Here is a 16,679-nt window from a genome sequence, read left to right as displayed (position 1 = left end):
GTACAATTTTAGCCCATCTGACACGGAACATCGTCGTGCTATGCAATCCAGAGTAGTTAAGCTCCCATATCTCTTCGACCCTTCCGTAGTATCTTTCAATTACATTCCCGGTCATGGCTTCCATCGTCACCCCTGAGTTTTGGTCATCACTGTTTATATCTTTCTCCTTCGTGTAGAACGTGTATCCGTTGATATCATATGCTTGATAAGTCACGAGGTTCGTCGAGGGGCCATGTGCTCAGGCGTATATGAGTGTTCCGTTTGGACAACCCTCTTCCGAGGGATTAGCCAGAAGTCTCTCTTTGAACCAACACACGAAAGTGGAGTTGTGCTCTCTAATAACTTCAGCGTCCGTCCTGCGCACCCCACGGTCACGGTATTTCTTTGCGATGGTCTCTTTGTGCAGTGTCACGAAATCTTCTAGCACATCTAGGTGTTGTAGAACTACTAAGTTTGCCCTGTCAATGTCGTTTTGTCGGCCCGAGCGTAACACATTCAAATCCCTATGACCGTTGGTGTGACCTTCACCTTCGAGCCTTCCACAGTGCTTGTTGACGGGCAAACCAACAACATGGTCTTTGGTCAGATAACTCTCACAGAAAGAGATGCAATCTTTGGTCAGATATCCCTGGGCTATGCTTCCATCTGGACGGGACATGTTACGAACGAATCCTTTGATGACCCCATTCATCCTCTCGAACGGCATCATGCTATGCAGGAATGTCGGCCCTAGGTCGATGATGTCGTCCATGATGTGGACACATAGATGCACCATGACATCAAAGAACGCGGGCGGGAAGTACATCTCTAGCGCATTCAGTATGACAACGATCTCTTCCTGTAGCCTATGGAGTTGCTTCACACTTATCGACTTTTGAGAGATAGCATCAAAAAAGTGGCATAGGTCAGTAAGTGTCTCACGCACATGTGTGTCCATAATCCCTCTAAGTGCAACCGGGAGTAACTGCATCATCATCACATGACAGTCGTGAGACTTCATCCCACTGAACCTTTTTTTCTTAGTGTCCAGATATCTGCTTATCTTCCCACAATATCCGGAACTAACTTTGATTCCGGCAAGGCACTTGAACAATTGATCGACCTCCTTCGGATCTAAGGTGAAGCAAGCGCGGGGCAATATTGTTCTTCCTTCTTGTTTACTTTTTTGCCCCTATCTTCCGTCTCCGTCTCGGTCTCCTCTGACGACCTTTTACCGGGCATTTGGAGATCTTTCCTGATTTTCAAAAATTCCAAGTCTTTTCTTGCCTTCGGCCCATCCTTGGTCCTCTCTAGCATGTTCATCAATGTTCCAAGCAAACTCTCAAGGATATTTATTGTGATATGCATTTGATCAAGGCTATGCGGCGTGTCGAGTATGGGCCAGTATTCCAAGTCCCATAAAACAGATCTCGTCTTCCATACCTTCAGCAGGGGCTCCGGCGCCTTTTTCTTCGTCATTCCCTGGTTGTCTCGGCTTACGTGGAGGACCTCGAGTATGGGCACTCTTTCCAGTTCTTCAATAACTCATATATTTCTGCACCACTACGCTTACGTGGAGGACCTCGATGCTCAGCCTTACCATTGAATAGATCTCCACGCTTTCTCCATGGGTCATCCTTCTCGAGCCATCTTCGATGCCCCATGTACACGATTTTCGAAGACCCGCCATCTTTCGATAGCTGCAGAGAAGTTGTATCATCCATGCAGCTCGTGCATCCGCAATATCCGTGGCACACCTGGCCGGAGAGATAGCCGTCACCGAGATAGTCCTGCATCGTCGTGATCAGCACGGCTCTCATGTAGAAATACTCTCCTTTGCTTGCATCCCATGTCTTGGCCGGCGTTGTCCATAAGGTCTGTAACTCCTCTTTCAGTAACCCGAGATACAAATTTATATCATTTCCTAGTTGTCTCGGCCCTTGAATAAGCATAGCCACGTGTATGTATTTTTCCTTCATGCACAACCAGGGAGGAGGTTGTACATCCATACAAACACGGGCCATGTGCTATGATTGGTGTTCTGGTTGCCAAATGGATTCATGCCATCACTACTAGCGCCAAGCACGATGTTCCTTGGATCATTTGCGAAAAAAAAATCAAATTTAGCATTTAATGCTCTCCACTGGCTAGCATCTACGAGGTGTCTCAGCTTCGGCTCATCTTCGTCATCTGGCTTCACCCTCTCCGCGTGCCAGCGCATAAGCTTTGCTTCCTTAGGATCTACGAAATACCGCTGTAGACGCGGAGTGATCGGAAAGTACCATACAACTTTCTATGGAGCTTTCTTTCCAGCCTTTTTATATCGTGAAGCATTGCACTTTGGACAGATGGTTTTTTCAGCGTGCTCGTTCCGATATATGATGCAATCATTGATGCATGTGTGATATCTAATATGTGGCAGATCAAGAGGGCACACGATTTTCTTTGCCTCCTCGACACTAGTAGGACACAGGCTTCCTGCGGGAAGAACCTTCTTTAGGTACTTCAGAAGCTCATCCAGGCTTGTATCTGTCCATTTGTTTTTTGCCTTCATCTTTAAAAGTTCTAGTGTGAAACTCAAGCGGGTCACCTCGGGATTATTGCAACCATCATACAAAGGAGTCATCGAGTCTACCTCCAGTTGCACCAGTTTGGCCTCCTCTCTAGAAGCAGCTCTGTCGCTAGTCGTCTTCTTGCGAAGCAGGTCTCGAACATGCGGGTCCCGCATGGCTGAACTTAGTAGCGATGAAGACGGTGGCGTGTCCGCGTCTTCTCCGCCTTGAACTGCCTCTTCGCCATCGACATTTCCGAGGCCGTCTTCCTCTTCGGGCACATAATCGGTCATCTCTTCGTCTGGTGGCCCCATGTCGTTATTTCCTGCCCCATCGATGTCCTCCTCCTCCTCCTCATCATCATCATCATCATCATCTTCACTTATCCACCGAGTATGGCCATGCATGAAACGATGCATGAGCAGGTGCGCCTTGAATTTACCACCCTCAAAGGGGTCGAGCCTGACTCTTCCTTTGCATTTTCGACACGGACATAAAACATCCTTCAGTCTTTTTTCATACATGTCATCCACAGCGGATTGCCAGTATCTTTCCACCTTCCTTCCATTGACCTTCATGATCACCTGCGCGCAAAGCAAATATTTTAAACACGTATATATGCATGCATGGATCAAATTCATACAAAAATTCGGCATGACCTTCCCTAAACATAGGACATATTGAGTTTGCTTGCCCGAAATTCGCCGAAACGGAATTGAATCGACATTTCGGCAAAACATAGGCAACTCATGTCACCCACATTATTTCATCAAATACACAATGTAGGAAACTCAAATTATGCCACACACAAATCGGTATATATATTCTCATATCGCCCATATATACATAGTTGCGATCCTATCCACACAAACACCTTTTTTTGCTCACCTATGTGTTGAGAGGGATATCAAGCACCTTTCTTCTTAATTACCTAGTAGCTCTAGATATATAGCTCTAGCTAGCTAGCTAGCTAGCTAGCTAGGGAGAGAGAGAGAGCTAGCTAGGGAGATAGTGCGAGAGGAGAGGGAATGCATTAATGGAAGGGGGTGGAGGGCAAAGAAGAGGGGGAGGGAGGGCATTAATGGAGGGGGTGGTGGTGGAGGGCACAAAGAAGAGGGGGGTGGTGGAGGGCAAAGAAGAGGGCTCTAATGGAGGGGGTTGGTGGAGGACAAAGAAGAGGGGGGTGGTGGAGGGCAAAGAAGAGGGGGAGGGAGGGCTCTAATGGAGGGGTGGCGGAGGGGGAGCATTGAATGGAACAAGCAAGGTGCAAGGAAAGGGGGAGAGGAAGAAGAAAGGGGAGGAAGGAGGGGAAAGGTGGTAGGTGGGTGGCGACCATAGCAGTAGCGCGGGGTGCAAAAGCACGCTACTGCTATGAGTGCCAGCCAAAATATCTGCTGGTACATAAAATTAGCTATAGCGCTTGTACAAAAACAACGCTATTGATATAAGTTTACCCATAGAAGAAATAGCAGTAGCGCGTCTAGATGCACAGGCGCTACAGCTACTTTCTTAACAGTAGCGCTGGTTAGACAACAAACGCTGCTAATATTTTTTGGTCGGGTGGTGTGCTGTGGCAAACTTACCAGTAGCGTGGCCTCCAAAAACCAACGCTGCTACTATGTTGTACCAGTAGCGCGCTTTATAACAGACGTTACTGGTAACTATCAGTAGCGTGGGGTCCATAATACACGCTACTGGTAAACTTCTATGTATAAGTCTTTTCCTAGTAGTGGGTAGATACATGTATTTTAGCGCAGTGTATGTCTAACTTCCCTTCAGACTATATATGCCCGTACATATCTTCCCGGTGGGGAAGTATCTAATGTTCTTAGGTGCAGGTGCTTTCGTACGCTTTTCTTTGTTGCAAACACACTGAGAGAGGCGTGGGTTCCTCGTATAACAAAAAGGACATACTTCCTGTTGTGCTCAGACTTTGTTTTAACACGTCTTGAGCTTGGACTTTGGTCGCTGGAAGAATTAGATGTCATGATAAGAAGGAAAGTATGACGGGAATTGCACACTGCGGACAGGCTCTGAACTGTGTATAGATCAACAGGGGACTCCGATTACTATTGGTTCAAGTATCTATTTCCTATCACTATCTCCACCTGCTTCTCGTCTAGTCGGCTTCATCGAGCAATGGTGCAGACTAGACCCACTGCTAGGAATCAGCCAGCTGCAAGCTGACATTCTCCTAATGACTCCCAAATCTAACGGATTTGTGATGGTACGTGTGTGCGTTTGTGACACAATGTTTGTTTCATATTTCCTCGGAACATGACTTCACCAAACCAAAATTACGGGGGTCGTCTCAAGTACTGTCCATAGTGGCTCGCTCACTGAAGATAACCGGCATAGACGTTCTTCTTTTTAAGGGGGATATACTAATATCAAGTAGATACCAATTACATCTAGTCTCTGCACCAACAAGATGCTTAAGAACATTGAGGATGCACAGAGCCAAAAAAGAAAATAAAAAGAGGAAAAAAAGAAGAAGAAAAGACTGCCACGGTGATCAATCACCCACAGTAGCAGCACTCTAACCGCCACCAAAGACAACACTCAGACTACAAAGAGGGTTCTCCAAAAGCAACGCCTCCAGGAAGAAAACAATGCACAAGCGTTGTCGTTGCCCGATCAAAGATTGTAGATTTTTACTTCGGAGAAAGACCGTGTTCGCAAAACAATGCCTTCAACAAGGCCACTGCCAGGCACAATCAACAAAGGACGGACCTTGGGTTCTCACCCAGGAAATCAAACTTGGTACTCAAAGGAGTACGACCAACAAAGAAGTCCTCCAATTCTGCGGTCCCCACTTGCGGAGGCTACTACTACAAGTCATGGACCACCAGGCTTACAGGAACTCGTGCCCGGACTATTCGGGAACATATTCCGCAAGCCAAGTCTGAACAACTGCCTGTGAAGCAAAGTCTTCATCGCATCCAAGACCCTGCCTTCGCCACTTGCAGGTCTTCCATTCACGCCATGGCATTCTCCGCATATGTTGATCCCTTGAAAATCTTGGTGCAGTCATGTACCAAGGTGTCAACCAAGACAGAGCTTTCTGATACCCTAGAGAAGCTAGTTATGCTAACGCCGCGGGTGCACACGTCCAACCCCTATGCAATCAAAGTGTCCAAAGAGCGCCATATACGCCAGTCCTTGTTTTAATTCGAAGGCGAAGTCCATAACTCGCCGATGGCCAGATCAAAGAGGAGTGATCACATGTAAAATTGTGAGTTCACACGAATACCACTTGGGCCACTGCCTGACCGATTATTTTACAGGACATGAAATCCCAAGACCAACCATATCTCGATTCCCACCTCCGGTTGAAGGAGGAAGCCGCCACCCGGGTGCCCAAGTGATCCGGGCGGAGCCATAGACCATCGATGCCACGCACAGGAAACAACAGGGTGCGAGACCAGGGCCCCCTAGACCCATGCTGGAGTAGATCAAGTCCGCCCCGCCGCTGCCGCCACGCACCACCGCAGTAGCAGGAGTGGGAGCGGACGCTACCACTGGTATGCACGGCCACAACTAGTAGAAGCCCCCCTCCACTGCCACGTCACGCGGGATTTGCCCGGCGGCAACGGAGGGATGGGAGGTGGTGAGGGGGAGTGGTCCTTGGGTGTGGGTAGGGGAAGCCCTGGTCCGACGTGCCGCCGCCGCATGGGGTGTAGGGGAAAGGGTTAGATCCGGTGGGGGGGGGGGGAGTTCGGGGAACCGGCATAGGTATTCCACTCCACATTGGATAGGAGGGTGATGGTGTGCAGGTGTAGTACTGAACGTAGATATTGACTTGCTATATTTTTTGTTAAATGAAGTGCATTTTTTGTGAGATTGTGTATCCAGTCTTCTAGCCAAATGAGGTTGCTACATTTGGCAACATATTAAGCTCGAAGATAAAATTAATATGCAAGAAACTGACTTCAGTTAGCCACGAGTCATGTGAGGATCTTCAGAAGTCAATATACCACCTCATGTTCTACATTGAATCTACTTGATTAAGAAGAACAAAGGAAACATAATGTGCATGCAATATGAACATCTATAGAAGTGACCACCCGGTGGATGATACGGAGATGTCAGTACAATAATGACATGGTTCTGCTTCATTGACTTGTAACACTTATAATGTTAGGTACCAGGTCTATCTATAGCTAGCTCACGATACAAGTCCCGAATTCGGATTACAAATCAAGTCTCGCTATTCTTGAGGAGGAAGAAAGGAAGGTAGGTGGGGAAAGGGGAAGAAGTTGCCGTCCATCCTGATCCAGCCTGGATGCTGATCCCATCGTCGCTCGGGGTTTAAGTAGCGAGCCGTCAGGCGAGCGGGCTCAGCGGGCCCATTCTGGCCCGATGAATCTTCTGTTGGGCTACACAATCCTCTTGGGCCGGATGTTGACGCGTCTCGGGGTGAAGCCCTCGACTGCCTTGGCGGTACGTGCGCTGACATCCCCTCCTCCTTGAGAACTGGCTTGTCCCCAAGCCAGTAGAGCCAGAAAGCGCTCGCGCATGGACTTGGCATCTTTCCAGGAGGCGTCGATGATGGACAGATCATACCAGCGCACGAGTACTTTCTCGCTCCAGCCCTGGGGAGTGTTGCGCCAACGTGTGTCGATGATCTCCACCGGTGACAGTGGTTCCTCAAGTGGAACGGGTAGCTTGTCTTCCACCTCGTGTTGTTGGAGAGCGCACGCCGCAGCTGAGAGACATGGAAGACAGGGTGGACCTTGGCACTGGCGGGAAGCTCGAGTTCGTAGGCGACAGGGTTGACGACGCGGAGGATCTTGTAAGGTATGAAGTAGCGGAAGGAGAGCTTGTGGTTGGTGCGACGCGCCACCGTCGTTTGCAGATAGGGTTGGAGCTTGACGAAGACGGCATCCCCGACGACGAAGGAGCGATCAATGCGCTTCTTGTCGGCATGTGCCTTCATGATGTTGTGCCCTCGGTGGAGGTACTCGGCCAGTACTTGCTGCATGTGCTTGCGCTCCGCGAGCCAGTCATTGACGGAGGGAATGGAGCAAGTAGAGGCCGCCTCGATGCCCCAATGACGTGGTTCGTGCCCATACAGAGCAACAAAAGGTGAGGTGCCCAAGGAAGAATGAAAGGAAGAATTGTACCAGAACTATGCGAGGGCGAGGTACTGGTGCCATTTGCTTGGGCAGGCATGCGTGAAACACCGCAAGTAGATCTCCAGGCACTGGTTGACTCGCTCTGACTGGCCGTCAGTTTGCGGGTGGTATGGCGTGCTCATATTGAGTTCAGTCCCGATGACCTTGAACAGCTCTTGCCAGAATTTGCTCGTCAACACTAGATCCCTGTTCGATACGATTACTTCGGGAAGTCCATGGAGTTTGTATATGTTTTCCAGGTAGGCATGCGCAACTTTGGCCGCCGTGAATGGGTGGCTCAAGGAGAGGAAGTGCCCATAGCGGGTGAACATGTCGACGACGACGAGGATACAGTTGTACCTGCCCGAAGAGGGAAGGTCGTCGATGAAGTCCATGGTGACCACTTTCCAGGCGCGGTCATGCACCGAGAGCGGCTCGAGCAGTCCTGGGTAGCTAACGCACTCTGGTTTTGCTTGTTGACAGACGGAGCAGGACTGGACATACTGGTGGGTTTGTTCCTTCATCTTGGGCCAAGCGAAGAGGCGACACAGGCGGCGATAAGTGACTGGCACGCCAGAATGACCGCCCATGGTGCTGTCGTGAAATGCGTGGAGCATCCGTTGCTGTAGGGCGGGGGGCCGCCCAACCAGAGCCGATCGGGGAAGTAGAGCAGTCCGTCATGTGTGGAGAACCTCCCTTTGGGGTCCGGTCATTTAGACAAGTCTTCCAGAATCTTCTGAACCTGGGGGTTGGCGTTGTAGCTGGTCGCGATGTCGTTCAGCCAAGCGGGTGTGCAGATTGACATGGCTAACAGAATATCCTCAGGAGTACGGTGCGAGAGCGCGTCGGCGGCTGTGTTTGAAGACCTGGGGCGATAGCAGATTTTGTAGGGCATCTCGAGCAGTTTGGTGAACGCTTTCTGCTGCCACGGGGTGGACAAATGTTGATCGTCAAGATGCATGAGGCTCCTCTGATAAGTGCGGATGATGAACTCGTCGTTGTGCAGGTAGGGACGCCACTGCTCCACGGCCATGAGGATGGCCATGCATTCTTTTTCATAGGTGGAGAGGCCGCGGTTCTTGGGGCTGAGAGGTTTGCTCATGTAGGCGATCGGGTGCCCGTCTTGCTGAAGAACAGCTCCAATGTCATAAGCGCATGCATTAGTGTCAATCACGAACTTCTTACTGAAATCTGGAAGTTGCAGTACAGGTGCTGATGTGAGCTTCAGTTCCAGAACGTCGAATGCCTTCTGTGTGTCACTTGTCCAAACAAACTGATGGTTTTTCTTTAGCAAGGTGAACAAAGGTCTTACGATGATCCCAAAGTGTTGGACGAATTTCCTGTAATATCCAGCCAGGCCGAGGAAGCTGTGTACATCTTTGGCGCAATGAGGTACATGCCACTGTTGAATTGTTTGAATCTTGCTGGGGTCGGTGGAAACGCCACGCTCGTCAATCACGTGGCCCAGGTAAGCGATCTGACGCTGCGCGAAGGAGCACTTGGACTGCTTAACTTTCTAACGGTCGTCTCTGAGCAGCTGGAGCATGTGCGCGATGTGTTGGATGTGCTCGGTCAGGGTTTTGCTGAAGATGAGGATATCATCGAAGAAGGACATGACACATTTGCGCATGACTGGCTGCAGAGTAGTGTGCATGCCTTCGTTGAATGTGGTCAGGCTTCCTGCTACTCCGAAGGGCATGACACGGTATTCCCAGTGCCCGGAGTGTGTCTGGAATGCTGTTTTATACTCCTCACCTTCTGCCATTCTTATTTGATGGAATCCCGCACGCAGGTCGAGCTTCGAGAACCATTTTGCACCGGCCAGTTCATCGAGCAATTCATCGATGATTGGGACTAGAAACTTGCCGACCACGGCCATGGAGTTGAGATGACGGTAGGCGACGCATAAGCGCCAAGTGCCGTCCTTTTTCTTGACTAGTAGAGCTGGGGACGAGAAGGGGCTAGAGCTTTTCTGAATTATCCCTGCATCGAGCATTTCTTGAACCTGACGTTCGATCTCTGTCTTCAGTTCGGGTTTGTATCTGTACGGTCTGGAGTTGACAGGTTGCGCGCCGGCCATCAGGGGAATGCGGTGATCACAGTCGCGGCGAGGCGGCAAGACCCGTGGATCCTCGAAGACGTCGGTAAACTGTTCCAGTAGTCGCAAAATCGCCACGGGAATTGGCGAGTTGTGGTGCTGTTGCTGTCAAGAGCGCTGAGGTGCACGATGTGGGCCACTGATCCTTGCTTGCAAGCCTTGAGGAGTTCTGGTGCAGAGATGACCGAGCATTGGGTTTGGTCTGAAGATGTTGCAGACAATGTCAGTTGGCCGGCTGGAGTTGTAACAGTTAAGAACTGCTTGATCCAATCTATATTCATGGGGCTGTGTTGTCGCAGCCAGTCCTTGCCGAGGATTGCATCATAGGTGCCCAATTTGAGGATCTTGAAGTCTGTCCTGAAATCGTGCCCTTGGGTTGTCCACTGACACTCTGGAATGTAAGTGGTGCAGGTAATTGTGGTACCATTGGCCACGCGCACACGACATGGCCGCGGTAGCGGCTTTGCTCCGGAGAGTTTGGCCGCCAAGGAGCTGTCCACGAATGATGTGGAGCTGCCAGAGTCGACCAACAACAGAATCTCATGGCCTTGCAACCAGGCATGCAACTGCAACACCCCTGGGTCTGACGAGCCATCTTCGTCCTGACGGGACAGTGTGCAGAGATTTTCTTCGTCAGATATCGGTGATGTTGGCGGCGACTCTTGTTGTGCATCGTCTTGGGGAAACATGGCGAGTAACTCTTCCATGACGTGCATTTGCACTGTGGGCGGGCATGTGTGGTCTTTGCCCCACCATTCACCGCACTTGAAGCAGAGTCCCTTCGCGCGACGGAAGGCGCGAAGGGCGGCGACCTTGCTGGCTTCAGGCGTTGCGCATGCGGCGTCAGTACCGCAACGATCTTCAGAGACCGATGTTGGAGTAGCAGGTCGACTGAAGAATGGAGGTGGCGACGGGCGACTCGCATGGTTGTGGCCTCGGGGAGTGTTAACGAGACGCCCGAACGAGTGTGCACCGCCGGCCACTTCCTCCTGAAGCAGGGCCAGCGAGCATGCCGTGTCTAGGTCCAGTGGACGTTGAGCACCACCGCGCGGATATCCGACCGTAGTCCCTCCACAAAACGTGTCAGGAAAAAATACGGGTGAGTGGACTCTGAAAAAGATATAAGATAATTCATCAAGGTTTTGAAACGCTCGATGAAGACTGCGACTTTGGTAGTTTGTTTGACAGCATAGAATTGTCGGATGAGCATTTGGTGTTTGTCACGCCCGAATCGGGTGCAGAGAAGGGAAGTGAAGGATTCCCAGTCCAGGCCGGCCAATTTCTTCTAGACACACTGCAGCCAGATGCCCGCAGGGCCAGAGAAACTCAAGATGGCCATGGATACGCGGTAGGTGTCGTGGACTGTGAACATCTGAAAGTACTGTTCGCAAAGCGTTTTCCATACCTGCGGGTTATTGCCGGTGAACACCGGAAAGTTCATGGATGGTTGTTGACCCAAATTGGTCAGGATGGATGATGATAGGGGAGGAACATGGGCCGGAACGATCGAGAGGGAAGGCATACCCGAGACCGGAGGTTCCGCCAGTGACACCTGGGTCACTGACGATCCCCCTCCGGTGAGATCGACGTCGCCGCGGCCATCGGGCCCGTGGAGATCCCCTCGCACATGGAGCAGAGGAGCGAGGTGTTGTGGAATCACCGCTCCACTCGGCGGTGGTGGTGTAGGTGCGGTCGCGCGTAGCGCCGCGACCGTGGCCTCCAACTTCGCGAATTGAGCCTCGAGATCTGGCTTCCAGTGAAGGAGATCTTCGATCTGCGAGGACTGTGCCTGCAGCTGCTTGAGGACGTGGGCGGAGTCGGCCTTGGCGTCCTGATGGAGCTTGTCGTGGTACTCCTTCAGCGCTGGATCCATGGCGGCGACGAAGGCTTGCCGCACTTGGATTCGCCGGCGGGTTTCAAGGGTTGACGCGGCGGAGGAGTGGTGTTGGTCTCTGATGCCAGGATGTTAGGTACCAGGTCGATCTATAGCTAGCTCAGGATACAAGTCCCGAATTCGGATTACAAATCAAGTCTCGCTGTTCTTGAGGAGGAAGAAAGGAAGGTAGGTGGGGAAAGGGGAAGAAGCCGCCGTCCGTCATGATCCAGCCTGGATGCCGATCCCATCGTCGCTCGGGGTTTAAGTAGCGAGCCGTCAGGCGAGCGGGCTCAGCGGGCCCATTCTGGCCCGGCGAATCTTCTGTTGGGCTGCACGATCCTCTTGGGCCGGCTGTTGACGCGTCTCGGGGTGAAGCCTTCGACTACCTTGGCGGTACGTGCGCTGACATCTAACAAAACAACATAAGCTTCACTGACTTCTAACATAAGATCTCATATCTTGCTCATGTATAGCTTTCTTGATTGGAGACGTTGTTTTTTTCTAAAGTCTTTCCATATAGACAAATTTCTTGCAAAATTTGTTTGGTAATCCAGTTATATAATGATATCATGATATCATCTAAAGGGTGGAAGTAGTATATACTTGAGTATCGAAATGTTATTTAAAAAATATTTAACGAATATGGCTATTAGTTATCCAGGAAAACAGGGTAAAATCATTGTTTTTTTCGATTTTATTATATCCAAAAAAAGCAATGAAACCACGGTGGCATGCCATCGCTATCAGAATGAAGAAGAGTGTGCCAAGAAAAGGGTGGTGCAACCATGCACTATTCTTTAAAAAGCGAGTTCACCATGTTGTGCCATGTGTACGCTCAAGGGGACGCTGAGCGGAGGCTCACACCATGGTCGGGCCTAATGGCGGCGGCTACTCCATCTGGCATAGCGTACAGTGGCGACCACGAGGCACCTGACCCACTATAGCTTTACCATTTTGAAAAGACAATTGAACTATCTTCGGCCGAAGTAGCTATCCCCATCTTCCACTCATAAATATCGTGCTTATGGTGATGATAGTGGCCCCACGAGCTTGATGCCATCCACCGGCAGCATTTGCATTCTCACACGACAATGACACCAGCAGATTCACACATTCCAACCAGAGTAACCGGGTTGCCGTGACCAAGAAAATGTCCATGTCTCAACTTTGTGGGGAATCCCAAAGATAACAAAAATCTAGGAAGTATGCCTCCTTCGATTTTGGGATCGACCATTCTGCTGTGCGGCAATGCAGTATCAATTAGGGCTGCACACAACTGGGCACATCGATGTGCGCAGGTGCAGCGAGCAAATCATTGATCGTGTGGTTGAGTGTTTGAAACAATCATGCATGTCCACGCTGTGCTGCCAAGGGAAACTTTGGTTTACTCTGGCTTCAATAATCTCTCGCCATCACTCTACATGATGTGCATAACAGACTAGATGCGCCACATGGGATCCAGTTGGTACAAGCTGATCTGTTCCTAATGCCTCCAAAAATCTAACAAGTTTATGACAGTTTGCATGTGTGTCATGACACATGTTACGTATTTCCCTCCATTCGAATGCGACGAAATGAAAAAAAGGGAGAATTTTCTTGAGCAGTACTATCCATGGTATAACAATCACACTTGGGAGAAATGGTGTATATGTGACTTTGTTTTAATATTCTTCTGGCTAGCTAAATAATCATTGTGATGGCCGTGGTGAATGGGAACTACTCTAGCTAGCTGATCACTATAAGTCTCGGTGGAGGGGAGCTATATATATATGCACCCACCACTGATGGGGGTAGGAAGATATTAAGTTATAATAACTCAGTGTAGAGGTGAAGGGTGTGTAAGCACTGAAAATGAGTTATAAAGCTGTGGCACTTCTTTCATAAATTACTAGTGGTTTGGATGAATTTATACATTCACTCATCCAATTAAGTGATAATAACTCATGACAAGGTGAACAGTGCACAACATTAAAATGAGTAATCATCTTGCTATCCTTCTATAAAATCATACAAGTTTGGATGAATTTTATGGTGGTAGCTGCCTGGTGTGATCTGAAACGGTTTGCTCGCCCAATGAATATGGAGGCCTTAGCTAGGTGCATATTTTGCTTCTCCTCAATCAAGTTTTGAGAGTGTGCTGGAAGTGGTTGGAGAAGGTGGGGGATGATAATCCATGGGCTGGGCTTTCTATTTCTGTCACGCAGGAAGCGGAAGCAATGTTGCATGCTGGCTTTTGATGCACGCTGGGAAAGGTGAGACATTGCTCTTCTGGTCAGATTCTGGCTCCACGGTCATAGTATGGCGCAGCTCACTCCAAATTTGATGAATTTCCTGAAGCTTGTTGCTCATTCTTGTACTGTTGCGGAAGTACTCAGCCAAATCTACTTACATTACATTCTACCTCGTATGTCATCACATGTGCTCATGAGCTTTGGAGGTCTTGGGAACCCCTCGAGTTGAAGGTCTTTGTCTGGCTTACCCTATGCAACCGTCTCAAGACCATAGACAAACTCACGACGAGGTAGTTTTAGCATCCTCCATGCTGCCCTCTTTGCGCTTAGGAGCTGGAGAGCCTACAACACATTCTCCTAGGTTGTACCTTCACTCGAGAGGTCTAGTACCATGTTCTCCTCATCGTGTATCTATACCCTTCTACTCCTATTAGCCACAAGGACCTTGCTAAATAGTAGTCCAATCTCTCCATTGTGGTTCTGACGCGTAGCCGCCCGCTGGTAAACTCCTTCATGATCCTAACGTCTCGGTTCATTTGGTTGGATCAAAATATTGTGTATTCGATAAGGCAGCGACCTTGCCCTTGTCGGTTGTCCACAAAATTCAGGCAGAGTTGTCGATGTGGAAGCTTGCTCGTACGGGCACGGTGGGAGTCCAGGAATCTTTTTTACCCTATCTTGCTTGAGCAATCGTTTGTGATTGGATCCTAGCCATGTAAATATGTTTGTCACTCTGGGTTTTATTCTCCCCATCTTAATACAAAACACACACGATCATCTTTTCTCGAAAAAAGATTTGGATAGTTTTTACATCCATACATCCATAAATGCCAATGGTCAGGATGGGCTCATTGCCCGCGTGCGAGATGGCAGCCCCCTACGGCAAACTTGATGTCATTAGCCATTTGTTCCGGTGTCCACAACATCCGCGCTCTCTGCTTGCTCTCTCGTAAGAGTGGTTGGATAACCTCGAAGTATAAGGGTGAAGTAACTTAGCAATAAGTGTTTTCCTCAGTAGAAAACATAGGTTTATCGAACCAGAAAGAGTTCATCCAACAAACAAAGTCACTAGTGCCTGCATAGAAAACACAAAGCAAGCTTGTCCCCAACACGTCAAAGGTTGTCAAGCTTCTGATCTTGCTTGTTACAAGATTAAATTGCACGGTATGATAGAAATTGACAGATAGATAAAATAAAAGAAACGGTACAACATGGTAAAGTGTTTTTGATGAGGTTTTTACTAAAGCAAAGTAGACCTCCGGGGCCATAGGTTCACTAGTTGCATCTCTTCAACCATAACGGTATAGTGGCGTAAACAAACTAAAGTTGAATAACGATTGAATTGTAATATTTATATTTATGATTATGATCAGTCATGGTATAACCTCATATAGTCATTACGTCCGTGATATGGCGTGTTGGGCCGTGCTCCTTGTTCGCGTGAATGAAAACTGGTGCGGGCGGACGAAATGCGTCGGCCCTTGTACATGCCATTAAATTAGGGAGCATAGTGGAGTAAAAGATATATATTTTAGAGTTTGCATAGGGCCTCAGATCTTTTTGTCGGCTCGGCACTGCCCCTGCAACCGAATAAGACTAGCTCTTGGCTTCCTAGTTTGTGTGAGATTTGATGGGTCGTGGACTCGTGGTAGTTAGTGAGGCTAGCAATGCAAATTGCCTGGTGCGACAGACGTGATATGCTCGATCTGGTTTGACCCAAGCAGCAACCGAAAATATTTCTTTTGACGGCTCGCCACTTGACAATATGAAATACAATTCTCCCAGCAAGAAAATGATACTAGGATGTAAGACATGTTTAGCAGACCATGTTTGGAGGATCTCCTCTGGAATACATGGGAAACGAATCAAACTACCATACTTTTTCTTCAGGGAAAAAGAATCAAACCATCATACTAGCTTGCTCTTGGAAGCATCCTAGTAAGAACAACGCCCACCATACTCTGTTAATCTATGGGTTGCTTTGATTAGTTAATGCAACCGAAAGCCAAAAAGTTATATTTCACGTTGTCAGTTGTTGTTTGGGTTTACTCGCACCAACATCTAATGCTTGCAAACGACTGTAGAAAATGATATCGACAAATGTAATAACGTCTAGGCAGCGCCCACTTCTCATCTGCTGAAGCATGTAAACTGAAGCTGAGAAGAATGCAGAAGCCGAACTTGGACGAGCAGCTCCTGCTAGAACCCGTGGAGAGGAGCGATCATGTGGCGGTGTTGGAGGAGGCGAAGCCACTGCTGCGGCTGGCCGGGCCGCTGGCGGAGGGCGGCATCCTCCGGTCCGCGCTGCAGCTGGTGTCCGTGATGTTCGTGGGCCACCTCGGCGAGCTTCTCCTCGCCGGCGCCTCGCTCGCGAACCTGACCGGCCTCAGCTTGCTGGTGGGCATGTCGAGCTCCCTGGACACGCTGTGCGGGCAGGCGTTCGGCGCGCGGCAATACCACCTCGGCTTCTACAAGCAACGGGCGATGGTGTTACTGGCGCTCGCCTGCGTCCCCATTGCTCTCGTCTGGGCCAGAACCGCCAAGATCCTCCTGCTCCTCGGCCAGGACGAGACCATCCTAATCAGTGCGCCTACGCGCGGTGGCTCCTCCCGGCCCTTGTCCCGTACGTCCCTCTCGTGTGCCACATCCGCTTCCTGCAGTCGTGGTGCCCGTCATGGTCAGCTCCGCCGTCACGGCGCTGAATCACATCCTCATCTGCTGGGCAAGAGGGTTGGTTGCAATTTCTGGTTCACATATCTCCTTGATAAAAATATCTATGTCAACTTGATGGGCATAATTGTCATAAATACGAAATGTAACAAATAG

General features: G+C 49.5%; 1 protein-coding gene across 1 annotated transcript; it reads left to right on the top strand.

Annotated features, from left to right (window-relative positions):
- Nucleotides 1-12,358: 12,358 nt before the first annotated feature.
- On the top strand, nucleotides 12,359-16,679 carry LOC125519365 (protein DETOXIFICATION 16-like). The gene has a single exon (XM_048684200.1). The coding sequence runs from the start codon at nucleotides 16,020-16,022 to the stop codon at nucleotides 16,677-16,679; it is 660 nt and encodes a 219-aa protein (XP_048540157.1). The 5' UTR covers nucleotides 12,359-16,019.

The sequence above is a fragment of the Triticum urartu genome, chromosome 7 (genome assembly GCF_003073215.2).
Source record: "Triticum urartu cultivar G1812 chromosome 7, Tu2.1, whole genome shotgun sequence".
Lineage (NCBI taxonomy): Eukaryota > Viridiplantae > Streptophyta > Magnoliopsida > Poales > Poaceae > Triticum > Triticum urartu.
The sequence above is the reverse complement of the archived record's forward strand: the minus strand, read 5'-3'. Positions and strand labels throughout refer to the sequence as shown.

Coding starts and splice junctions, on each gene's coding strand:
- LOC125519365 (XM_048684200.1), top strand. CDS start 16,020: ATGCAGAAGCCGAACTTGGACGAGCAGCTCCTGCTAGAACCCGTGGAG.